Raw genomic sequence first — 27843 nt, forward strand, 5'->3', positions numbered from 1 at the left:
AAAGATTGCTGAACACAGCCAGCTTGATGCATGTTTGGAGATGTTACAGGTTCATCAGGTTTTTGGAATTGTAGCTGTAAGTACCCAGACAAGCAGTGAGAGGAAGCTGAACTGCAAAATTAACAGTTAGTTTAGTCCAGGCAGCAGAGACACAATCAAACAAGCACAGGACCTGCCCCCAGTGAAGGCTCTGAGTGTTAATGAGTTGGGATCGAGCTCCAAGGCATCTTCAGGGAAAGGGAAGGAGCACCAAAGGGGAGATGTTATCGTTATGGCAGCATTAACACCAAGCTAATGAACGAAGACACGCAGGGTCTGACGGCACAACTGTGGTTTCAAGGATATCAGTCAACAGTTGGCCTGAAAGCAAAGCAGGACCACAGCAGTGTGAAGCCATTCGGGAAGAATATTGACAGGAATTTACTTATGAATAAGAAGTTGGTGATCTCGATAGATAGTATAGACTGTCCATACTGTCAAGAGCCTACTGAACCTGTCTATTAATCAGTATATATTGAAGTAAAGGGACTGTCAAAGATAATTGATACTGATTCTGCAGTATGTGTGATGTGTGATCAGGAATTTGTGACATCAGTTGGATGGTAGAGTGAAGCTCAAGGAGTTACCCACTTTCCTCCCTATCCACACTGGGGAAAGAATCAATGTAACAGGGAGGGTGAAATGGTGAACACCAAGCAAAGCTCCCTCTTCTCTTTATTTGGGACTAGATCCAATTTGAAAGGCCTCTGCCAAAAATAGATGTAGATCAAGGAGAGATGCAGAGCAAAAGAAACTGCTTCTATCATCTGTTCTTTCCTGAGGTGTTTTGTGATGATTTTGGTAGAAATCACAACTCAGTTCATCAAAGCACAACTGTACCCTACAGTATAACAGGACTGGCTGGAGCAGAGATGCAGAACCAATCGTTCCTGCAGTGAAGACAGATGGCAGCATTAGGACAGTTTGATCTTTTCTGGTACCTGATAAACAGAGCAGGAACACGGGGAGCATTTACTGGATGTACTTTGCAAGTTCCAAAAGCAGGATTTGGTTGAGGAAATACAAGCGTGTCTTTCCTGCCTCAGTGTCTTGCTTACAATGTAGATGAAGGACTCCATCCAACTAAAAGGAAGTTCAGAGCAGTGTTGCCTGAACTCAATCCAACCAGTTGAACAGAACTGAGGCCCTACTCAGACTCCCCAACTGCTACAGATGTTTCCTGTCCTCCTTCAGCAGTGTTAGGAGCACCACACGAGTTGCTGGTCTCAAGGGGAAAAGGAAATGGATTAAGAAACAAGAAAATGCTTTGGAAGGGACCAATCAGTTGCTGAATTCACAGGCTCCTGTTCAATTTGAATAAGGGAAGGCATTACTGATGTCCTACGAGGCATCACCCTACAGTGTTGCTGAAGCTGGGAGAGCAGAATCCTTCTGTATTTAAGGCAAGTGTAGACAAATTTACAATCAGCAAATGATGAAAGGTTATAAGGAAAGGCAGGAAAATAGGCGGGAAATGTCAAATCAGCAATGATTCCCATTGAGTGGTGGGGAAGGATCAAGGGTCTGCTCCCTTTCCTCCTTCTGATGGCCTTGAGGGAGATAAGCTTGGAAACTGAGTGGAGGAAACTGACTGGATTGCTCCACAGAGAGATGGCATTGACTTGGTGGGACAAATGGCCTCCATCTGTGCCATGATGACTTCATGACTCTATAGACATACTGTCTCTACATTGCAGCATTTCTCCAACCCCACTGATGCACCACAATTTGCATTGGTGTCTTTGAATTACACGAGGATAGGATTCGAATAATTGTAAATGTTCGATAGAGGCAGAGGGTATAAAAGCTGGGAAGTCAGAGAACACTGTACTGCCCTCATTTAGATTAATGTGTTCAATTCGGATCACCTCAGTATAGGACTTGCAGGACCTGGAGAGAGTGTGAGGGACATTGATGAGAACGGTTCCTGGGATGAGGACAGGATGTTATGGAGGGCTGGGACAGTTTTCTTTGGAGAGAAGGCTGAAGGAAGATGTGACAAGAAGTGTGTGAAACAATGGGGGGTCTGGACAGAATGGACAGTGGAAGCTCTTCTGTTGGAATCTAAGAACAGAGGTCACGGGTGTAAAACAAAAGACAAGAGAATTAGGAGTAACCTGAGGAAAAGCTTTGTTTTTGCAGTGGTTGGAAGGCGCTGTCTGCAGATGTGGTTGAGGCAGGTTCCACTGTGGCCTTGAGGGAACTATATAAATAAATGATGAAGAAAGATTTGCAAGGTTACAGAGAAAGGGCTGGGGATGGAACTAATGAGTTTCTACCAAAGTCAGTGTGGCCGTGATAGGCTGAATAATCTCCTGTGCTGTAATCGTTCTGTGATTCCATGAATTAATGCAGACCAAGCTGAAAGAGGTTTCTTCTTTGTGTAGGATCAAACGGAGTACAACTCCTCAACGGTGAAGAGCCAGACAAACACCATCACCATCGGCAACTTGCGCGCTGGCACCATCTATGTCTTCCAAGTACGAGCACGGACCGTGGCTGGGTTTGGGCAATTCAGCGGAAAGATGTATTTTCAGACAATGACAGAAGGTAAACAGGCACCTGCTTGCCTTAGATGGAAAAACCGATGTGGAGGGGCTATATATGGACATGCTACCTGACTGATTTCAAACATTAGAAGACCAATAATGTCCTACCAAAAAAAGGTTCCAAAGTGTAAAAACAGAAATGTTGAAAACACTCAGCAGGTTAGGCCATATGTGTGGGAAAAGAAAGATTTAACACTTCAGGTCGAAGATTCCAAAATTGTTGTGCAGTGTATTACCTGTACTTTTATTTCTAAGTAACAGTAGTTCACTGTAACCTACATTTACATGTTCAAAAGAATGTGTTCACTTTGATGTTTAACAGCTGCCCCCAAGGGCTGTAGCTCATCTGTTCCCCGCTCTGGATCCCTACCAATTACAGCTGTGGTTGGGAGACAGAACCAAGCAGCTGGTATAGAGTGGCATTACTATTCTGTTGCTGGCATACTGCGTGCCCTCCTGCCGTTTAGGTGTATTTCACTGGACATCAGGGACGTAGACTGGAGTCACCTTGTGCCTGGTCAGAGATGTGCTCATCGTGTGCAGAGGGAGACGACTGGTCAATCGGAAATGATCACCGTCTCTCTGCAGCTTTGCTAGGTTTTTCCAGCACTTTTTGTTATTTCAGAAATCTGAATCAATTTGGTTTGAGTTAAGGAATAAGAGGGTATAATTAGAGACAAAACACTAATGCAGCTACAAATTAAGAAATTATACAAAATTGGAATAAAATTACAGCCTAGCACATCCATTAATTGGATACTTTCATTATCCAAAGGTAGTCGGAGTGTAATTCTTGCAAAGGGAGGGAGTGTTCACACACTGTACATTGGACTACCTTCCAGGTCAGTCAATTTTTAGTTAAACAAGGACTGAATGTCACTGAATTCTGTAATAGAAAAAGAGTTAGGAAAAGTAGAGCTGAACCCACAGAGCCTCGTGGCATCAGGTCAAACAAGCTGGGAACATCTTCGTTTGATCAGCATCCGCCACTGACATTTGACAGATGAATCATCGCTTCTCTATGTCAGAGGTTACTTGAAGCAGCCACTGAGAGCAGGCCGGGCAGAGTGTACTCTTGGTGGGGAATGTTACCATTCACCAGGAATTCTCTGTGACCTCACTGCTGACTGAACTGGCCAGCAAACCTGAAGGACACAACTGCCAGGGTGGACTTCTGCAGATAATGAGAGAACCAGCAAAGGAGAATAAAATATTCAACCACTTCCTCACTAATCCATCAGTCACAGCTGTCTGCTTGTGATAACTTTAGTCGGGGTGACCACAGAGGAGTCGTTATGGAGCTGGTTCCATCTAAATACTGAAGAGCGAGTCATGCAAAATTGGATGGATTCAGAATAGCCTAACAGCTCAAGACAGGGATCCATGAAGTGTTTGGGACTACATGTAACAGAAGAGCTGTGCTGCAATTCTCATCCTATCGATGACCAACCCCAGCTCAATGAATTGTAGAATCACAGAAATTTAAACACATTTGGCCCACATGCTGGTCAAAAACGGGCCATTGATTGATCTCACTTCCCAGCTTGTATGGTTCTTTAAAGTATTTTTTTTAGACATTATGAGATTTCCACTTCAGTCAAGCTTTCAGACTCTGCGTTCCAGTTACCTACCACTCACTGAGTGAAATGTTATTTTCACAACTCTCCACTAATCCTTTAATATAAACCTATGCTCTATAGTTACTAATCTCTCTACCAGGGTAAATAAGTCCTGCCTGCCTAACTTAACATGGCCTCTAATGTTTGCATACACGTCGGCTGAATTTCCTCTCCATTTCCTTTGTTCCAAAGCAATCAGCCCCAGCCTTGATATTCTCTTTCCATAACTATACTCTTCCAGCCTGACAACATTCCCTGCAATCCCCCCGGCACCCTCCCCAGTGCTGTCACATCTTTCCTGTGATGTGGTGACCAGAACTGTGCACAGTACTCTAACCGTAGTCTTGAAGGTGTTCAGTAGAGTTCCAGCTACAGTTTAGATGGTGCTCTATACAGTTTGAGCTGTAGTCACGACAGTATTCCATACAGTTCTGATGTGACATCCCTGCTTTTGCGTTTGGTGCCTCGGCTAATAGAGGCAAGTAACCAATATTCCTTCTTAATCACCTTATCTACCTGTCCTGCTACCTTCAGGGATCTGTGAAGATGCTCTCCAACATCTTCTGTTCTGCAGTATCCTATCATTTATTGTGTGCTCTCTGGCATATTTGACCTTCCATAATGTATCGTCTCAGATTTATAGAGTCAGAGAGGGAGACAGCATGGAAGCAGGCCCTTTGGCACACCACATTCATGCTGACCCATTCCTCCCAAGTGAATTCCATGTGGCACTTTTCCGCACACTGAACCAACCCATGGATCCCTTCCTACACCCTAGAAATCTGCCCCATTATCAACCACACTGCCAGTTTTGGATCATTGGCAAACTTCCCAATTGTAGCCCCTACATTTGTACCAAATTATTCGATCAAGGGAACTAGTGTGGAACCCCACTGCACACAGCCCTGCAGTCACTGACGTTTCTGTCTGCCACCCTGACAGTTCTCATCCAACTTGCCAGTTTCCCTTGAATCCCATAGGATTTTCTATCCCTGATCAATCAGCCAAATTGGACATCAAATAGTTTGCTGAAATCAAACCTGCTGCCCTTTTGATTGTCCATGTTACTTCCCAAAAAATTCAATGAAGTTAGTAAAACTCAACTTTTCCTTAACAAATTTGTGATATTTTCCTGCCTTGTGTCTCTCTGAACACGGATTTATGCTGCCACCCAGAATCCCTTCCGGTACTTCAACCACTGCCAGTCTGACTGACTTGTGGTTACTTGGTCTGTCACTTTCTCTCTTGTTAAACTCTGGTGCCACTTCCGGTCCTCCACTGCCGTGCCTGTAGCCAACAGACATCAGAATACGACTGTTGTTTCTTTCATTGCTTCTTTCAAGAGTCTGAGGTACACCTTATTCTGGTCTGGCCATTCACCCACACTGGAAGAATTTAAGAAGCAATTTATCATTTTAAATGCTCCACATTCTTTCCCTTTATCGACAATACCAATAACATCCCTCTCTTTAAACGTAGCTGCAGAGTATTCATTCAGAACTTTGCACATACCTGTCGTCTCTACAGTGCTGTCTGCTCCAAATAGGACCCATACTTCCTATTCCTCATTTCTTCTACTTATTCATGGAGCATCTTCAGGTTTTCCTTGATTTTACTTGTTCTTTCTTGTCCACCCTCTTGGATTTCCTAAGTTCTTCCTTTTACTCCAATGAACTCTGTTCAGTGCTGAGCTCTGAAGTCACTGTCATAACCTTCCCATTTTTCCTTTATCCTACTGTGTATCTTTGTTGGTACTCTTGGAGATCCAGAATTGAGAGCTTCTCTTCTTTAATCAGGAACATTTGTGTTTGGAACCTTCATCAACTTCTCCTGGAACGTTTCCACTTACTCTTACACTGATTTATTTTCACATTGCTGTGCTCCCTTGATAGATCTTACCTCTGCCCAGAGAAATTGGCCATGCCCCAATTTAAGTTCAGCTGCTCACGGAAATTTGTCTCCATCTTATGTTTGCTTCACAACATCGTGCAAGCCAGGTACTATCCAATGGTCTATGACAGAACCAATCTCAGTGCAGACCAGCATCAAACAGGACTACATCACTGCCCCAGCACTTTTCTCAGTCTTTCTCACCCCAACGTTCCATGTCACCTTCAACAAACCTCCTACAGAAGTGGAGCTAATCCACTGTGGTTCTAATAACTGTCAATATCCTTGAATATATTCAATGATGTTGCCTCCACAGCTCTCTGAGCAGATAATTCCAGAGCTGTGTGACACTTTATTATTCCATACCCCCAACAATAAAGTCCAACATTCCATTAGCCTTCCTAATTACTGCAGCTTCAACGCTAACTTTTCATGCTTCAGGTACTGGGACTCCCAGATCTCTCTGTCCTTCCAAAGTGGACAACCTCATGTTATACTCTGTCTGACAACTCCTGACCCAACTATCGGCAACACTCTGCAGGTTTTCTGTGTCTTCACAACATTCTCCCCCTTTGACCTACTGTTGTAGACCCGCATTGATGTGACTGGCCTGCAGTGGCCCCGGAATGTGAGGAGAAGTTGATGGTGACGCTTGTGTGGCACAAATGCTTCTTGCATGTTTGTCCAGTTGTGGTGCATGTCGTCGTGGCACTTAATTATCTGAGAAGTTGTAAACGGAACTGAATAATGTCTGATTGTCAGCGAACATCCTGTTTCCCACCTTATAATGTAGAGACAATCAATAAGGAAGCAGCCAAAGTGGCTATACACAGGATACTGTCCTGACTAACTGTGACTGCAATGTCTATGTACTGAAATGGTTAAGATACGATACTCTTAGTAGTCACATGTACATCGAAACACACAGTGAAATGCATCTTATGCGTAGAGTGTTCTGGGGGCAGCCCGCAAGTGTCACCACGCTTCCGGCGCCAACATAGCATGCCCACAACTTCCTAACCCATATGTCTTTTTTGGAATGTGGAAGGAAACCAGAGCCCCAGAGGAAACCCATGCAGACACGGGGAGAACGTACAAACTCCTTACAGACAGCGGCCAGAATTGAACCCAGGTCGCTGACGCTGTAATAGTGTCACGCTAACCGCTGCACTACCCTGCCAGAACTCCAAGAACCAATGTCCCTGTTTCTTTTTACTAGGTATCATGATGGTCAGTGGAATTACTTTATTAGATAATATCAAAGACCGCTACTTCCACCTTCCCAGGTAACCGTCCTGTTGAACCTCCTCTGCCCCCTCTCCAGTGCAATCACAGACTGTACGCAGACTCCAGCTGTTGCTGAAGGAGTGTTTTATAAAGTCATACCATAACTCCCTGAAAGTGACCGCACAGGTCAATAAAGTGGTAAAGGCATGTGGCATGCTTGCCTTTATTAATCAAGGGATTGAATTCAAGAGTCAGGATGTTATGTTGCAGCTTTATAAAATATTAGTTAGGCCGCATCTGGAGTATTGCATTCAATTTCAGTCGCCCCATTATAGAAGGAATGTGGAGACTTTGGAGAGGGTGCTGAAGAGGTTCACCAGGATGCTGCCTGGATTAGAGAGCATGAGCTATAAGGAGAGGTTGGACAAACTTGGGTTGTTTTCTCTGGAGCGGCGGAGGCTGAGGGGAGACCTGACAGAAGTTTATAAAATTATGAGAGGCAGAGATTGGGTAGATAACCAATCTTTTCCCAGGGTGGAAACGTCAAATATTAAGCATCATAGTTTTAAGGTGAGAGGAGGAAAGTCTAAAGAAAATGAATGAAACAAGTTTTTTTGCAGAGAGTGATGGGTGTGTGGAACACGCTGCCAGGTGAAGTGGTGGAAGCAGATACAATAGCAACATTTAAGAAGCACTTATACAGGCACATGAAGAGGCAGGGAATGGAGGGACACAGACCATGTGCAGGCAGATGGGATTAGTTTAGTCGGGCATCATGGTCAGCACAGACATGGTGGGCTGAAGGGCCTGTGCTGTCCTGTACTGTTCTCTGTCTTTTATAACATCCCAGCTCTTATATTCTCTGCCCCAACATGTGCTATTTGCCTTCATCACCACCATATCCACCTGTGTTGCCACTTTCAGAGAACAGTGAACTCGGACCCCATTGTCTCTCTGTTCATCAACATTCCTTATTGCCCTACCATTTCCTGTATATGCCCTACCCCTATTTGACTTCCCAAGACACATCACCTCGCATTTGTCGGAATTAAATTCCATCTGTCAACACTCTGCCCAAATTTCCAACTGATCTATATCTTGCTGTAGCCTGAGACAACCTTTGTCACTGTCCACAACGCCTCCAATTTTTGTTATCTGCAAACTTACGAATCATTCCTCTTACACTCACATCCATATTGTTGACATATATCACAAACAACAAGGGTCCAACATCAATCCCTGTGGTATACCAGTAGCCACAGACTTCCAGTCAGAAATCCACCACTACTCTCTGCCTCCTATCATGAAGCCAATTTTGGATCCAATTAGCCAGCTTTCCTTGGATCCCGTGTGCCTTAATTTTCTGGACCAGTCAACAATGCGAGACTTTATCAAATGCCTTACCAAAGTCCAAGTAGGCAACATCTACTGCCCTGCCTTATTCACTGTCCTTGGTTATCTCCTCAAGAAATTCAGTCCACTGACTGAGACAGGATTTCCCCCCTCACTAACCCATGCTGACTATCCCTAATCAGTCCATCTTTCCAAATGAACATGACTCCTGTCCCTTAGAATTTTCTCCATTAACTTCCCTACAACTGACATATATCTCAACAGCCTCTAGTTACCTGGCTTATCCCTACAGCCCTCCTTAACCAAAGGAACATTTGTAAACTTACTAATCATGCCTCCTTCATACATATCCAAGCTGTTAGTATGTATAACAGTAAAGGGCTCTAGATCAGTCCCTATGGTACACCACTGGCCACAGGCTTCCAATCACAAAGGACCCTCTCTCCAATTACGTAGCCACCTTTGGATCCAGCTTGCTCTGAATCCCATCAGCTGTAACCTTTTGTAACCCTATCAAAGTCCCTCACGCTGAAGTCCATGAAGACAGTGTTAATTGTACAGCCCTCATCAATACTTCTTACCTCTTTGAAAAACTCTATCAATTTGTTCAGACAGGATCTCCCCCTAACAAAGCCATGCTGACAATCTTTGATTAATCCCTGTCTTTTCAATTGTAAATTAATCTTGTCCTTAAGACTTTTTCCCCAATAACTTTCTTATGACTGATGTCAGACTCACAGACTCAGAATTCCTGCTGCTGTTCTTGAAATGGGGACCACATTTGCTGTCCTCCAGTCACATGGTACCTCACCTGTGAGTGAAGATGTAAAAATTCCTGTCAGGGCCTCACCAGTCTTCTCCCTTGCCTCCATAGCAGCCTGGAATACATCTTAGCAGCCACTAGGGATTTGTCCACATTGAAGCCTGCCAAGACATCAAATACCTCCTTTGTTATTAAAACATGTTCCAGAATTTCATGTCAAGGTCCTGGAATTCTCCAACTATAGTGTACTTCTCCATAGGAAATATAGATAAAAATTGTTTATTTAAGACTTCTCCTAGTCCTCTGGTGATAGGCAAGGTTCTTATTTTAGACCTAAATTCCCAAACTATCCTTGGTCCTTTCCATTACTAACTTGGAACTGGCAGCATTACGCTTACTTTCTTCAAAATGCCCTCCTACTTCAACCACTTGCCTGGCTACATTCCCTTCAATTAGGTCCAGTCCTGCCCCTTCTCCAGTGGGACTGTCTACATCTGCCTCAAAATCTCTCCAGAATGCATTTTACAAATTCCACCCTGTCCATGCCTTTCACTCTAGGTTATCCCAGTTAATACTGGGGATGTTGAAACTCCCTACTACTCTAACCCTGCTGTGCTGACATCTCTCTCCAATGTGTCTATGTTCCTTCTTCTCTATTTTCTGCTAACTGTTAGGAGCCCTACAGTATACCCCCAGCAAAATGATTGTCCCCTTTTTGTTTCTAAGATCTGCCCATATGGCATCATTTGAAGAGCCTACTTGGACATCCTCCCTCATACTGCAGGGATGGGCTCATTAATCAATACTGCAATACCATATCCTCTGTTACATCCCCTATTGCATCTGCACATTGTGTGCCCTAGAATGTTGAGTTACCAGTCCTGTCCTTCTGTGACAGCTACAATATCATCTTCCCATGTGATGATCAACACTCAGCTCAGCTGCCTTACTCAACAGACTCCTTGCAGATGCGGTTTAGCCCTCCAGTCCTCCCGAGTGCCTTATCACATCCATGCCTCTCTGTATACTGGACTGTTAGTTCTCCTATACTTCACTGCATCTCCCTTCATTTGTATATCTATTTTGCCAGATTAATGTAAACCCTCCCCAACAGTGCAGGCAGACCTCCACGCAAGGCCTTTGGTCACACTCTGGTTCAGGTGCAACCAGTGCAATTTGTACCAGCCCCACCTTTCTCAGAAATGGTCCAAGTAATCCAGAAACCTGAAGCCCTCTCTCTTACACCATCCCTTTAGCCACACATTCCAGTGACCTTCCCTCCTGTCTCTGTACTCACCAGTACATGGCACCAGAAGTATGCTCGTGGTTGCAGTTTTAGAGATCCTGCTCTTTAATCTGCAACCTAGCTCCCTCAATTCATGTTGCAGGGCCTCATGCCTTTATTTTAAACCATGGAAACAGGCCCTTTGGCCCATCGAGTCTGCACTGACCATCGAGTACCCATTTACACTGATCCCATTTTATTCCTCCACATTCCCAACAACTGCCCCCAGATTCTACCACTCACCTACACACGAGGAGCAATTCACGGTAACCAACTATCCCGCCGACCCACAGGTCTCTGAGATGTGGGAGGGAACTGGAGCACCTGGAGGAAACCCACGCGGTCACAGGGAGAATGTGCGAACGCCACACAGACAGCATCAGAGGTCAGGATTGAACCCGAGTCTCTGGAACTCTGAAGAGACTCTACCTGCTGTGCCATCTTGGTCAGAAAAGTTCTCCTGAACACATTTCAGGAAGTCTTCCCCTTCTTTATCCTTCAGTTGTGGAATTGAAATTCCCTAATATCACCATTTTACAGTCATTATATTTCACTGTAAATTTATTCTCTATCTTCCTCTCCCGACTTTATGTTCTATTGAATATCCCCCACTGTGTAATAGTGTTCTTTTTGATTTCTAACACAGTCCAAATGGATTCTTTGACCTCCCAAAGACATCCTCCCTCTCCAACTCTAACACTGCTTCCTTACTCCGTACAGCAAACCTGCCTCCTTTTCTGCATTTCATATTGTTTCCAAAGATCTTGCATCCAGGGATGTTAAGTATTCAATCATGTCCTTTTTTGAACTGTGTTATTGGCACAACAACATTTCCTATGTCGCTAATTCTTCAGTCGAGGAATCTTTGCTGATTAACACTCATGCTACCTTGTGGGTCGCCGGCCTTGTCCTTGCCTCTTTGGCGTTACCATTCTAGAATGATTACAGTTATGAACTTTCCATGTCGAGTGCTGTACATCAAGAAGCACACCTGCTCTTCACGGCCTATAACAATGCTGCACGCTCGGTAAAACCCTGGTTATGTTCTTTCCCCCAATCCTACAATTGAAGGGCAAAGCAGGGGAAGTCTTTCTGAAATGCATTTGGGAGAATTTTCCAGAAATACTCCTTTCGTGAGTGTGTGTCTCCATGACTGCTGGCCATTCCAGGAAGACTGATGGCACGTATCCCAGGCTGCTAAGGAAGGCAAGGGTGACAACTGCTGGGAAAGATTGTTCAATGTTCATTGGTCACTGATAAGGGGCCAGGGACTGGAGGACAACAAGTGTGGTTCCTTGATTCAAGACAGGTAGCAGGGATAAGCCATGTAATTACAGGCCAGTGAGCCTTCTGTAGTGTATAGAAACATATTCTCAGGGACGGTATCAGTCTACACCTTGAAAGGCAGTGATAGAACATAGAACAATACAGCACAGAACAGGCCCTTCGGCCCACAATGTTGTGCCGACATAACTAATCCCTCCTACCTACAGAATGCCCCTATCCCTCCATTTTCCTCCCATTCATGTGCCCATCCAAGCCCCTCTTAAAAGCCCCCAATGAATTTGCCTCCACCACCCTATCAGGCAACACATTCCAGGCATCCACCACTCCCTCAGTAAAAAACCTTCCCTTCACATCTGTTCTGAACCTACCCCCTCTCACCTTGAATGCATGCCCTCTGGTATTGGATCGCTCAATAATGGGAAAACATCATGCTTGTCCACCCTATCTATGCCCCTCATCATGTTATACATCTCTAACAGATCACCCCTCAGCCTCTGCCACTCCAGAGAAAAGAGCCCAAGTTTGTCCAGCGTCTCCTGATAGCACATGCCCTCTAAATTCAGGCAGCATCCTAGTAAACCTTCTCTGCACCCTCCCTAAAGCCTCGCCATCCTTCCTACAGTGAGGTGACCAGAATTGCATGCAATACTCTAAATGCGGCCTAACCAGATTTCTATAGAGATGTATCATAACTTCTTGACTTCTATACTCAGTACCCCGATTAATGAAAGCAAGCATTTCATAAGCCTTCTTAACCATCCTACCTACCTGTGTAGCCACTTTCAATGAGCCATGGACTTGCACACCAAGGTCTCTCTGCTCTTCAGAATTGTTAAGGGTCTTGCCCTGAAGAGTGTACTGCCTCTTGACATTAGTCCTACCAAGGTTCAACACCTCACATCTATCCGGGTTAAACTCCATCTGCCATTTCTCTGCCCACATCTGCAGCTGATCTATATCACGCTGTATCCATCGCCAGTCTTCTACACTATTCACTACTCCACCAATCTTGGTATCGTCTGTAAACTTACTAACCCACCCATCAGCATACTCACCCAGGTCATTTATGTACAACACAGACAGCAGAGGTCTCAGTACAGATCCCTGCGGAACACCATTACCCACAGACCTCCAGCCCAAATAAGTCCCTTCAACCACCACCCTCTGCTTTGATTGGGGATAGTCGGCATGGTTTTGTTGGTGAGACTTCCTGTCTAATTTGACTGAGTTCTACAAAGATGTAACAATGTATATAGATGGGACAGTGCGATTGATGTTGTCTACATGAACTTCAGTCAGGCATTTGACAACGTCCCACATGGAAGGATGTTCCAAAAGATTAGAGCACATGGGATCAGGGCAAATTGGATCCAAGATTGGCTTGGTAATACAGGGTGGCATACAATAGGAATTGGTGCTGGGACCCTTGGTGTTTTTGTACTCATGAATGGTTAAGGTGTTAATGTTGGAGGAATGATTACTAAATCTGCAGATGACTTAAAGATTGGTGTTGTGGATAGTGAGAAGGGTGGTCTCAGGCTACAGAATGACGCTGACCAGCTGGTAAGTTGTGGATAGCAAAGGAGATAGTCTTAGGCTACAGAATGATATTGATCAGCTGGTAGATTGGGCAGAGAAATGGCAGGTGGGGAATTTAATCCTGATAAAGTGTAAAGTGATGCACTTTGGGAAGTCAAATGTTAATAGGATAAAAGGGAATGGGGAGTGTTGAGGATCAAAGGGACCTTGGTACTCAAGTCGAAAGATCCCTGAAGTTGACAGCACCAGTTGGTAGAATGGTAAAGAAGGCATGGGATGCTTGCCTTCATTGCAGTCATAGAATTACAGAGTAAAACAGCATGGAAACAGGCCCGTCGGCCCAACTTGTCCATGCCAACCAAAATGCCCATTTAAGCTAGTCCCATTTGGCTGATATCCCTCTAAACCCATTCGCCAGGGCACAGAGCATAAGAACAGAGAAGTTATGATACAGTATCATAAAACACTGGTGAGCACACACCTGGAACATTGGGTGCAGTTTTGATCACCACAGTGTAGATTGTTGTGGAGAGGGTGCAGTTGAGATTCACCAGGATGCTGCCTGGGATGGAGTGTCTCAGGTCTGAGGAGAGACTGGATAGGCTGGATTTGTTTTTTCTCTGGAGTGGAGAAGGCTGAGAGGGGACCTGATATTGTACAAAATTACATAGACAGGGTAAACAGAAGTGAACATTTCCCCAGAGCAGAGCTGTCTGCAACAAAAGGGCATACGTTTAAGGTAAGGAGTAAGAGGTTTAGAAGTTTAAAGGTTTAGAAATTATCCAAATTTCTCCAGTCCTGACAACATCCTCTGCACCTCTTTAGTGCTCTCTCATCTGCAACATGTGGTGATCAGCACTGTACACAGTTCCCTGCTATAGCAGTGCCTAGATTAACCTCTCCTGTTTCCCTGACTAATAAGGACAACTATCTGGTATGTCTTACTAACCACCTTAGCTGCCTGTCCTGCTGCCTTCAGGGATCTGTAGATAGGAACATTAAGATCCCTCTGTTCTTCCACATCATGTAGTATCCTTTTGCCCTGTTTGCCCTCTCTGGATGCATTACCCCACATTTCTTCCGGTTGAATTCCATTTGTCAATTTTGCCCATCTAACCGGACCATTGGTAGCTGCCTGACTTCAGCAGAGTCAGATTTTATTATCACTGACATATGTTGTGAAATTTGTTGTTTTGCGGCAGCAGGACAGTGCAAGATGTAAAAGTTACTATAAGTTACAAAAGTAAATAAATAGTGCAAAAGAGGAATAATGAGGTAGTGTTCATGGCGAAGGGGAAGAAGCTGTTCCTGAAACATTGAGTGTGGCTCATGTGAAGAGGGCATGTCCTGGATGGTGAGGGTCCTTAGTGATGGATGCTGCCTTCTTGGGGCACCACCCCTTGAAGATGACCTCGATGGCGGGGAGGATTGTGCCCGTAATGGAGCTGGCTGAGTCGACAACCCTCTGCAGCCTCTTTCGATCCTGTGCATTGGAGCCTCCATACCAGGCGGTGATGCAACCAGTCAGAATGCTCTCCACTGTACATCTGTAGAAATTTGCAAGGGTCTTTGGTGATATACTGAATCTCCTCAAACTCCTGATGAAGTAGAGCCACTGGCGTGCCTTCTTCATGATTGCATCAATGTGTTGGGCTCAGGATAGATCCTCTGAGATGTTGACACCCAGGAACTTGAAGCTGCTCACCCTTTCCACCAATGACCCCTCGATGAGGACTGGTGTGTGTTCTCCCGACTTCCCCTTCCTGAAGCCCACACTCAGTTCCTTGGTCTGACTGATGCCGAGTGCAAGTGACGTTGAATCACTATCATCCATTTGATATATTTAAATCCAAATCATTGGATTACTGTGAAGAGCAGGTGCCTTGTAGCGAATCTTGCAGAACCCACTGCAAGCAACCCCTAGCCACTAAAATTCTCATTAACCAATACCTTTTGCTTTCTGTACTGACCAATTTTTAATTCAGTATCACTTCCTTCTGGATCCCATGGGTTTTCACATCCTTGAAACAGCACATGTACCATGTCAAATGCTCTGCCCTTGTGGATCCTCAAAATTTTCAATCATTGTCTGACACAGATTGGGTGACTGCTTAATTGAGCACCTTTGCTCTGTCTACCCCAAAAGCAAAGATCTCCCAGTGGCCAGCCACTTCATTTCTACAGCCCAGTCCCATACTGATGTGTCTGTCCACGGCCTCCTCTACGGCCACGTTGAGTCCAGACGCAGGTTGGAAGAGCAACACTTCATATTCCACCTTGGTCGTCTCCAACCTGACAACATCAACATTGATTTCTCTAACTTCTGGTAACCACTCCCCCTTCTCTCCCCACTTTCCCCCCCCCCCCCCCCACCCCTTTGTCTCCCCTCATCTCATGCCCCCCTCACCTCTTCTCTTCCCCATCCTCATGACCTTTACTCCATGGTCCACTGCACTCTCCTGCCGGATTCCTTCTTCTTCAGCCCTTTGCCACTTCTACCCATCACCTCTCAGCTTCTTACATCTCCCTCCTACCTTCCCCCTCTCACTTGGACTCACCTATCACCTGTGCTCCTCCCCCTCCCCTGACCTTCTTATTCTGGCTTCCATTCCATTCTAGTCCTGATGAAGGGTCTCAGCTCGAAACGTCAACTGTTTATTTCCCTCCACAGATGCTGCCCGACCTGCTGAGTTCTCCAGCACCTTGTGTGTGGTTCTCTCAACAAATGCTAAGCTGGGAGTCAATGAGTTGTAAGGAGGGTGCAGAGGGCTTGGATGTGGACTTAGTAAGTGAATGGGCAGGGAATATAATGTGGAAAATGTGAACTCATCCATTTTGGTAGAAAAGGTAGAAAAGCTGAGTATTTTTTAAACGTGAGAGATTGAATGATTTTGGTGTCGGAGAGACCTGGTGTTCTTGTATTCAGATCACCAAAGCTTAATGTGTGGGGTGAAGTAATTCGAGGGTATCGTTGGCCCTTATAGTTACAAGATTTGAGCACAAGAGCAAGAACATTTTCCTGAAATTATGTAGGGCTCTCATGAGGAAACAGCTGGAACATTGTGCACGGCTGTGGTCTCCCTGCCGAAGGAAGGGTGAACTTGCAGCAGCAGGAGCGCAGTGACAGTTTACCAGTTGGTTTCCTCGGATGGGGATTGATTCTGTGAGAAGAGATCATGTAGACTCCTGCATTTGTGAGAATGAGAGATAATCTCATTTAAGCATACAATTTCCTTCAGGATTCCCTTGCCTTGTTTGCCCTCTCCCACACTTCTCCGGATTGAATTCCATTTACCAGGAAGATGCAGAGTTGATATTTCCAGCTGGGATGTCCAGAACCAGAATTCATGGTCTGAACGGGGAGATTCAAGACCGTGATGCTGGTGAATCAGTGCGAAGCTTGATCACCAGGTATATTCAAGATCAACAGACTTTTAAATATTAAGGGAATCAAGAGATACTGGATTAGTTTAGAAAAATGCTACTGAAGTAAAAGGTCAGCCTTTAACTTTCTTTATGGCAGAGAGGCATGAGGTCCCAGCAGGCTGCCTGTGGATCTGTGTCTACATCCTTAACAATATCTGCCTCTCCAAATGCCAATTGAAGTTATCTCTCAAAATTGTTTCCAACAATTTGCCTACCCCTGATACCAGGCTGACTGGCTTGACTTGGTCTATTCCTTTCTCCTTCTATTTTAATAAAAGTACCACTCTGGTCCTCTCCTGCCTGCTGCCAAAGTGGACAGGAAAATGATGGTCAAAACGTTTGCTGTTTCCACCCTTGCTCCTTTGAAGAGCTTTGCATACATCTCATCCAAGTTTGGTGATTATCCACCTTTGAAGATCTCTCTCTCTCTCTCTCTCTCTCTCTCTCTCTCTCTCTCTCTGTGCTCCCTCTCTCTCTATGCTCTCTCTCACTGTATCTCTCTACTCTCTCTCACTCTGTTTCTCTCTTTCTCTCTACTCTCTCTCTGCTCTCTATGCTCTCTCTCTGTCTCTCTCTCTCTACTCTCTCTCGCTCTCTCTCTCCCCCTCTCTCTCTCCCCCTCTCTCTCTCTCACTCCCCTCTCCCCCCACCTTATATCATTTCCAGTACTTCACATTCTCCCACTGTACTGCCAGTGCCTTTACCATCTCCCTCTGTGCAACGGGCTGGACTGTCAGCTTGCTCAAGATGTAGAACATAGAACATAGAACAATTACAGCACAATTCAGGACCTTCGGCCCACAAAGCTGTGCCGAACATGTCCCTACCCTAGAAATTACGCTTACCCGTAGCCCTCTATTTTTCTCAGCTCCATGTACCTATCCAACAGTCTCTTGAAAGACCCTATTGAATCTGCCTCCACCACTGTTTCCGGCAGCCCATTCCCCGCACTCACCACTCTCTGAGTAAAAAACTTACCCCTGACATCTCCTCTGTACCTACTCCCCACCACCTTAAACCTATGTCCTCTTGTGGCCACCATTTCAGCCCTGGGGAAAAGCATCTGACTATCTACCCTATCAATACCTCTCATCATCTTATACACCTCTATCAGGTCCCCTCTCATCCTCCGTCGCTCCAAGGAGAAAAGGCCGAGTTCCCTCAACCTGCTTTCATAAGACATGCTCTGCATCCCAGGCAGCATCCTTGTAAATCTCCTCTGCACCCTCTCTATGGCTTCCACATCTTTCCTGTAGTGAGGCAACCAGAACTGACCACAGTACTCCAAGTGAGGTCTGACCAGGGACCTATATAGCTGCAACAATACCTCTCGGCTCCTAAATTCAGTTCCCTGATTGATGAAGGACAATACACCATATGCCTTCTTGACCACAGAGTCAACCTGCGCAGCTGCTTTGAGCGTCCTATGGACTCGGACACCAAGATCCCTCTGATCCTCCACACTGCCAAGATTCCTACCATTAAGACTATATTCCGCCAACATATTTGACCTACCAAAGTGAACCACTTCACACTTATCTGGGTTGAACTGCATCTACCACTTCTCAGCCCAACTCTGCATCCTATCTATATCCTTCTGTAACCTCTGACAGCCCTCCAAACTATCCACAGCACCTCCAACCTTCATGTCATCCACAAACTTACTAACCCACCCCTCCACTTCCTCATCCAGGTCGTTTATAAAAATCACAAAGAGTAAGGGTCCCAGTACAGATCCCTGAGGTACACCACTGGTCACCGACCTCCACTCAGAATACGACCCCTCAACAACCACTCTTTGCCTTCTGTGGGCCAGCCAGTTCTGGATCCACACTGCAATGTCCCCTTGGATCCTATGCTTCCTCACCTTCTCCATAAGCCTCGCATGGGGTACCTTATCAAATGCCTTGCTGAAATCCATATACACTACATCTACTGCTCTCCCTTCATCGATGTGTTTAGTCACATCCTCAAAAAATTCAATCAGGCTCATAAGGCAGGACCTGCCCTTAACATGCTGAGTATTCCTAATCATATTATACCTCTCCAAATGTTCATAAATCTTACCTCTCAGGATCTTCTCCGTCAGCTTACCAACCACTGAGGTAAGACTTACCAGTCTATAATTTCCTGGGCTATCCCTACTCCCCTTCTTGAATAAGGGAACAACATCTGCAACCCTCCAATCTTCCGGAACCTCTCCCATCTCCACAGACGACTCAAAGATCATCGTCAGAGGTTCGGCAATCTCCGCCCTCGCCTCCCGCAGCAACCTGGGGTACATCTCATCCGGTCCCGGTGACTTATCTAACTTGATGCTTTCCTAAAGTTTCAGCACCACCTCTTTTCTAATATCCACATGCTCAAGCTTTTCGGGCCACTGCAAGTCCTCACTGCAATCCCCCAGATCTTTTTCCGTGGTGAATACTGATGTAAAGTATTCATTAAGTACCTCCGTTATTTCTTCCGGATCCATACACACTTACCCACTGCTGCACTTGATAGGCCCTATCCTTTCGCATTTCATCCTCTTACTCTTCACGTACTTGTAGAACACCTTGGGGTTTTCCTTGATCCTGCCCACCAAGGCCTTCTCATGTCCCCTTCTGGCTCTTCTAATCTCTTTCTTAAGTTCCTTCCTTTTACCCTTGTACTCCTCCAGATCTCTAACATTACCTAGCTCTCTGTACCTTTTGTATGCTTTTCTTTTCCTTTTGACTAGATTTATTATAGCCTTCATACACCACTGTTCCTGTACTTCATACTCCCCTGTCTCATCGGAACATGTCTGTGCAGAGCTCCACACAAATATCCGCTGAATATTTGCCACATTATCTTCCGTACTTTTCCCAGAGAACATCTGTTCCCAATTTAATCTTCCAATTTCCCGCCTGAGAGCGTCGTAATTCCCTTTACTCCAAGTAAACACCTTTCTAGTCCGTCTGTTCCTATCCCTCTGCAGTGCTAACGTAAAGGAGATAGAATTATGATCACTATCACCAAAATGTTCACCCACTGAGAGGTCTGACACCTGACCAGGTTCATTTCCCAATATCAAATCAAGCACAGCCTCTCCTCTTGTAGGTCTATCTACATACTGTGTCAAGAACCCTTCCTGAACACACCTAACAAACTCCACCCCATCTAAACCCCTCACTGTCTGGAGATGCCAATCGATGTTTGGGAAATTAAAATCCCCCATCACAACAACTCTGTTATTCTCACACCTTTCCTGGATCTGCTTCCCTATCTGCTCCTCAATAACCCTGTCACTACTGGGTAGCCTATAAAAAACACCCAGTAAAGTTATCGACCCCTTCCTGTTCCTAACCTCCACCCAGAGAGTGTTGTGCATCTTTTGCTACTTGCGCATGTCTTCAGGATGCCCCAGTTCTGGAGACTCAGGGTACATGGCGTCATCTCAGATGCTGCTCCTTCATTTTAAGTGGTGACAGGCCAGGAATTTTCACGAGTTGGTGAGACAGTTAGATGTTTTCCTTTGGGAATATACTTGAAGCATTTTCACTGCTTTCCTGAAATCTTGTGCTATGAGAGGGCTTGGAGCCTAGCGCTTGTATCTGGAGTCTGGTGTCAGACCAGAGCTGATAGGTTGTGGACTGGGCCTTGCTGTGGGCAATGTTAACGTGGGAGGGGTTTTTGACATTCTGGCAGTGATGGTGACTTTACAGAGGCAGAATTGGTCCCACTTCCCGAGTGGTTTGAGATAACTCTTGGAGGTTGTTCTTGTTTCTGAAACATACCAGGTGGTGGAGGGGAGGGGAGGGGAGTGGGGGTGGGGGTGGTGGCAATGCGCCACTGCTCAGAAGATGATGAATTTAATGCTGAATTTTTGATCTTCAAGCAGTCTGTATTTCAGTTGGTGTAAGGCTATGCTGACGAATTGGCGGCAATGATGAATGTGGTGCTTAGGCTCCTCAGACAGGGAAAGTGGTCCACACTGCCATCGCCCCATCATGGATCTTGATTGCTCTCATTGTGCTCTCTGCCTGACACCCTTTCCACCTGCCAGTTTTATTTTCTTACACAAAATCTCTTCCCACCCTTTTCATCCAAAGCTTGTGATGGGTTAATTAAAGATGTTCTCCGATGTGCTTCAAGAATTCTCCTTGTCTGCCCTCTTCACTATACTGTCCCATGTGATGTGGGGCATTTCCTGCCCCAGGTGATGTGGGGGTAGTTACTGCCCCAGGTGATGTGGGGGCAGTTCCTGTCCCAGGTGACATGGGGGCAGTTCCTGCCCCAGGTGACATGGGGGCAGTTCCTGCCCCAGGTGACGTGGGGGTAGTTCCTGTCCCAGGTAACGTGGGAACAGTTACTCTCCCAGGTGATGTGGGGGCAGTTCCTGCCCCAGGTGACGTGGGGGTAGTTCCTGTCCCAGGTAACGTGGGAACAGTTACTCTCCCAGGTGATGTGGAGGTAGTTCCTGCCCCAGGTGATGTGGGGGCATTTCCTGTCCCAGGTGACGTGGGGACAGTTCCTGCCCCAGGTGACGTGGGGGTAGTTCCTGTCCCAAGTGACATGGGGGCAGTTACTGCCCTGGGTGATGTGGGGGCAGTTCCTGTCCCAAGTGATATGGGGGCAGTAGAAAACCAGTGTGGATTAAGTAATGCCCTGAATAGGTGCACATGCCAGGGTCCTGTCTCCTGTAGAACCACATGCTCCGTGAGTACTCCTGGGGCATAATACACTTCCTTTTACATTTACCCTGTTGGTATCAGTATCAATGAATGTCTGAGGACTATTTGACTTTTAAACCAGGTAACATGTTGTCTAAGTACAGATCAGCACTGAGTGAATAGCATAAGCTGTGGCTGCACAGTGTTCAAGATGCCCACCTTCAAGCTGAATTCAATGTCTGTACACCTAGTCCTAGAACTTGTCCCCCACCTCAGTGGGTGCATTAAACCAGTGAAGAGCAGCACGCCAAAGCTTCCTTTTGTGTCCTTGTGTCCTCCCGCTCCACTCCCACATCAACCCCACCACCCCCTGCGCAAAGTCCAAGGATTTGGGCACCCGGACTAGGACTTTTATGTGTGCAGCCAGTGGAGTGAGACAGGTGAATTGTGGCTCAAATGGGTGGGGCTTCGGTTGTGACGAAGGGTAGGGAAGGCCTTCAGTCTTGGGGTAGGGTGGGACTGGGGAAAAATGGAATCAGTACCTCAGGGGTGAAGTAATAACTGGGACACACAATCAGGGTCTTTTTAAATGCTGAGCCAGGGGTGCAGTTGTGTGGGGGGCTGGAGAATGTGCACAGGAAGGACAAGGGGTTGAGTGCAAGGGCTAAGTACAGGTGTTACAAGAACCCCACAGCCATGTACAGGATCAGAATGGTCGTTAGAACATAGAACGTAGAACATAGAACAGTACAGGCCCTTCGGCCCACAATGTTGTGCCAACATTTTATCCTGCTCTAATATCTATCTAACCCTTCCCTCCCACATAGCCCCTTATTTCTCTATCATTCATGTGTCTATCTAAGAGTCTCTTAAATGTCCCTAATGTGTCTGCCCCCACAACCTCTGCAGGCAGTGCATTCAGGCAGTGAACAGAAGTGGGCCTTATTTGCCTTGTGGTGACCTTGTGTGTGATTGGTCCCAGCAATTCACCGGCTGCACACAGGCTAATGAAATTTGCACGACTGAATTCAAACCCTTTGCTTGATGTTGTCTGACATCATTGTGCACATCTGGATGCCTCTGTGTAAATATTTCACATGATTCCAGCTGCCAACATCTATCTTGCCTTTAATAGGATGGTAGGTACCTTTGTCTTGATAGTATAGAAACCCTGGTGGTGGATATTTCGTACGGGGGAAGCCAGACATAGTCACAGACCAAGTGCCCATGTAACCCATCAGTGGGCTTGTGTGAAGCAGTTGTGGGCTGTAGACTGGGAGATGCTCTGTGGAGGTAAAGCTTTGAACTGCCGATGGGGATCAGAGAGAAAGCAAAGGCCAGTGAGGACATCAGCCGTGGTCTGTCAAGTGACAGAGCCCCGGCTGTGTGGCCCCCCCCTGCAGCTCCTGGTTCTCATGTTATGTTCTTGTATGTCTCCAGCAGAGCCCTGGAAGGATCTTTGAGAGACGGGTGGACACGAGGTCCAGCAAGCAGCAAGTCTTCTTCCAGGAGGCTGCAGATGTCTGCCGGCACCTGATGTGAATCCTGTGCCACCCCAGTCACTGCTGCTCTGATATGTCAAAGAAAATCAGCCTATACCTGTCCACCCGGTGTCACGGGTAGTGACTCTGATAAGCTGCACCCCTCTGCTATTCCTGTCTCTGCTGCTGCCCCCATGTTGCTTCCGCTGCCCCCTTTGCAATAGCCTGCCTGCTCTGCTGCTGCCCCTCTGCTACCGCTGCCCCCGCAGGACCCCTCTCTGCTGCTCCCTTCACTGCTGTCTGGCTGCAGGTCATTGAACAGCAGGCTGGTGCTGCTGTTGTGCTTATATTGTTCCTTGGACAAGGTCCAGTCAAAGGCAGCCAACATGCCACCTGTCCGGCTGTGACTGAGGAAAGCTCCAAAGTGTGGAAAACAACCTCTTAGCCAAACATGTGAATAATCTTTCCCTACTTGTAGGTAAGAAGTCAGCTGTGAGTATTGAGCAGATCTTGCAATATTCATGAATTTGAATCAGCCTTGTCAATTGCTCTTCTCTCTTCACTTCATTCTCGTTGGTCAGTTTTAGGAAGTCTGAGAAACCCATGGATTCAAATATAATTGGAAAGTGAGCTGAAGTATCATCTAGTTGTGCAATTGCACCGATGCCTGGCGCCAGAGGAAGTGGGTGAGGTTCTAAACGAGTATTTTGCATCAGTGTTCACCAAGGAGAAGGACGTGGAGAATAGTGAGATCAGTGTGGGGTTTGATAATAACCAAGGGCATATTGAAATGAAGAAGGAGCGGGTGTTGGGTCTATGGAAGAACATTAAGGTGGATAAGTCCCTAGGGCCTGATGAGATCTACCCAGGTTATTGAAGAGACAAGAGAGGAGATCGCTGGAGCCTTGACAGAGATCTTTGTATCTTCTTTAGCCACAAGTGAAGTCCCAGATGTTTGGAGATTAGCCAACATTGTTCCTCTGTTTAAGAAGGACAACAGGGACACAACAGGAAGTTTTAGGTCAGTGAGCCTTACATCCATGATAGAGAAATTATTAGAGAGGATTCTTAGGAATAGGATTTATTCACATGTAGTAAACTGGATGCAAGGACAGTCAGCACAGCTTTGTGCAGGGGAGGTCATGTCTTACAAACTTGATTGAGGTTTTTTGAGGAGGTGACAAAGATGGATGTTGGCAGTGGATGTTGTTTACAGAGATTTTAGTGAAGTTTTTGACAAGGTCCCTCATGGTGGGCTGATCCAGAAGATTGAGGCACATGGAGACTTGGTAGATTGGATTCAAAATTGGCTTGGCCTAAGGGGGTAGAGGTGAAGGGTGTTATTCTGACTGGAGGTCTGTGACCACTAGTGTTCCATAGGGAGCAGTGCTGGGACCTCTGTTATTAGTGATATATATAAATTACTTGGATGAAAACATAGATTGGTAGATTGGTAGATAAGTAAATTTGCGGATAACACAAACTTACTTGGTGGAGTTGTGGATAGTGAAGAAAATTGTCAAAGGATACAGCACGATATAGACCAGTTTCAGAAATGGGCAGAGAAATGGCAGATGGAGTTTAATCTGGGCAAGTGTGAGGTGTTGCACTTTGGGAGGCCAAATGTAAGAGGAAAGTATACGGTTATTGACGGTTATTGACAAGATCCTTAACAACATTGATGTACAGAGTGACCTTGGGGTCCAGGTTCGTAGCTCCCTGAAAGTGGCAATGCAAGTAGACGGGGTGGTAAAGAAGGCGTGTCGTAGGCTTGCCTTCATCAGTTGGGACATTGAGTCAGGAAGTCATGTTGCAGGTATATAAACTTTGGATGGGCAGCATTTTGAGCATTGCATGCAGTTCTGGTCACCCCATTACAGGAAGGATGTGGAGGCTTTGGAGAGGGTGCAGAAGAGGTTCACCAGGATACTGTTTGAATTAGAAGGTATGATCTATAAGGAGAGGTTGGGCAAACTTGGGTTGTTTTCTCTGGAACATCAGAGGCTGAGGGGAGACCTGACGGAAGTTTATAAAATTATGACGGACATTGATAGGGTCAACATTCAGAGTTTTTTTCCTCCAGGGTAAAAATGTCAAGTAGTAGAGGACACTTTTAAGGTGAGAGGCGGGAAGTTTAAAGGAGGTGTGTGAGGTAAGTTTTTTTACACAGAGAGTGGTGGGTGCCTTGAATGTGCTGCCAGAGGAGGTGAGGGAAGCAGATTCAATAGTTTAAGAGGCATTTAGACAGCACATGAATGGGCAAGGAATGGAGGGATAGGGATCATATGCAGGCAGTTTAGTTTGGCATCATGGTCAGCACAGACATTGTGGGCCGAAGGGCCTGTCCTATGCTGTACTGTTCTATGTTCTATGCATCTCTCGGATGGGTTCTGCAAGCAGCTAACACGCTTATGGCCAGAGGGCAGGTGATGTTTTGTTTACTTCTCAAGATAATAATATCCTTAACTCTTCTAACCCCCCCTCATCTGCAGCTAAACCAACCAGGTTACTTCAGTCTCCAAGATGGTGTCACCTGCAAAGTTATTTAAGAATTTATATTTTCATGTCAGATTTCCAGCAATGACGTTATTTTGCCTTTGGCCTGAATGAATCATTGTTATTTATTTCTGCTGTTCCTGGAATGTCGCTGTGTGTGAATTAGCAATACTGAAAGTAATTGCACCTCATAAGTACTTACACCAGTACCTGGCTTAGCGTTTATACTGTGTTCCCAGACACGTGCACTAAGGTAATCAGTGCTTAAAGGTAGCATTAAATCGGTAGCATTAAGCAGAGAGATGCCTCACCAACAGCGCTGCTGTGCCGAGGCCTGTCTCCACCCACAGCTCAGTGTGGACAGGCTGCTCGGGAGGGCTGGTGTTGGTGGCTGTGCTGAGACAAGGGGATCAGGGCTGGAGGATGTGCTGTCGGCCCCAGCCATAGCTGAACTCACCGTGCCAGCCAGTGTAACCTTGAGCCCGCTCGCTCCAGCTCGCAACACCAGCTCTCACAGGCAGCACATCCACACTGAATCCTGGGGTAACTCAGTGCCGTGGGAACAGCAGAGGGCAGGGGTTCACGCACGGGATCCCAACACAACAGGGTGCAACAACAGGGGTGGGGGGCAAGGGTTCACGCCCAGGATCCAGCTGCGAATCCTGTTTTGTTCAAAGGGGGTGGGGCACTTACTTGTGAACCTTTGCACCAGTAAACACCAACAACCCAGCGTCTGTGGGGCAGTGTTAGGCTGAGTACGAGAGCACTTGGTTGTAAAGCATTTGGGAATTAAAGTGAACGTATAAATTTGAGTTCTTTTTACTGAGGTTGTGAGACCATTCACATTAACTGGCAGCACTGTGCCAGGCTCCATGGGCCGGCCCAGTGCCCAGGTTCGGTTCCACGACCCAGGTGGGTTGCTCAACTGGCCCAGGTGCAGCCAGCCAACGTTAGCAGTTTCTGCACCGGCCAGACGGGTGACAGAGTCCAGGGGTGACCGGCCCCAGGCGTGGAGCTTTGCTCATTGTTAAAGCTGTCAGGAATTTTAAGGTTTCATAAGTCAAAGAGACCTTCAAGAACTGTTAAAATGGGAGAAAAGAAACATGGAAATAAAAACTAGAAAATTAAAAATAAAAAGTTACTTAAAACACAAACACACTTTGAAATAATTCATGACCTCAAATCAAAGTAAAATAAAGAGAAAGTATTTGTAGAATTAGAGAATATCCAAGACAGAAGTAGAGGCGATTGCGTCAGCATTGATCCCTGCACTGGACCCACAGCCCTGCAGGTCCACTGCTTCAAGTACACATCCAAGTGCTGTTTAAGTGTGGGGAGGGTTTCCACCTCTCCCACCCTCCCAAGCAGTGAGTTCCAGACCTCACCATCTTTCTGTGGGAAAATCTTTCCTCTTCTCCCCTTTAATCCTTCTACCAATAACTTTAAATTCATGTCCCCTGAAGTTTGACCCCTCTGGAAAGGGAAATTAATCTTTCCTATTTATAGTATATATGTGTAGATCCCCTTGTAATTTTAGAGACCTGAATTAACTCTCCCCTCAGCCTCTCTTCCAGTGGAAGCACCGGCCTATGTAGTTTTTCATCATAGCCAATTTTTTTCCTCACAGATCTTCTCCGCACCCTCTCCAGTGCGATCACATCTTTTCTGTGATGTGTGACCAGAAGTGTAAGAAATGCTCAAGGTGAATCGAACTTGTGTTTACCGTTCCAGCATAACAACCATATTCTTGTACCCAATGGCCAGGTCAATAAACAAAATATCTCACATGTCTGTTTTACCACCTTGTTGACTTGTTCTGCTACCTTCAAGAAACTGGTCCTGAAGTTTGGCAGAAGGTTGCTTTGGTGATCGTGGAGCATTGTATTTGTAATTGGGAGCCTGTGACCAATGGTGTACCACAAGGCCCTCACTGTTATTTATGTTAACAATGTTAATGTTATGTAGGATGTATGATTAGTAAGTTTGCAGCTGACACAAAAACTATTTGTGATGTGGATATGAGGAGGATAGCCTTAGGCTACAGAAAGATATTGATCAGCTGATCAGGTGGGCAAAGCAAAGGCAGATGGAATTTAACCCTGATACGTGTGAGGTGATGCATTTTGGGAGGTCAAATAAGGGTAGGACATACACTGCGAATGGTAGGGAGTACTGAGGAACAGAGCAACCTTTGTGTACAGATCCAAAGATCCATGAAGGTGGCAGCATCTGTAGGTAGGGTGGTGAAGAAG

General features: G+C 45.9%; 1 protein-coding gene across 1 annotated transcript in view; it reads left to right on the plus strand.

Moving 5' to 3' along the window:
- Positions 1–27843, plus strand: part of LOC127583547 (ephrin type-B receptor 2) — a 277407-nt gene that overhangs the window by 211311 nt on the left and 38253 nt on the right. Inside the window, exon 7 of the mRNA XM_052039645.1 lies at positions 2427–2589. Coding sequence (XP_051895605.1) covers positions 2427–2589 — 163 coding nt within the window. The remainder of the gene's footprint in view (positions 1–2426; positions 2590–27843) is intronic.

The sequence above is a fragment of the Pristis pectinata genome, chromosome 26, assembly GCF_009764475.1.
Source record: "Pristis pectinata isolate sPriPec2 chromosome 26, sPriPec2.1.pri, whole genome shotgun sequence".
Classification (NCBI taxonomy): Eukaryota; Metazoa; Chordata; class Chondrichthyes; order Rhinopristiformes; family Pristidae; genus Pristis; species Pristis pectinata.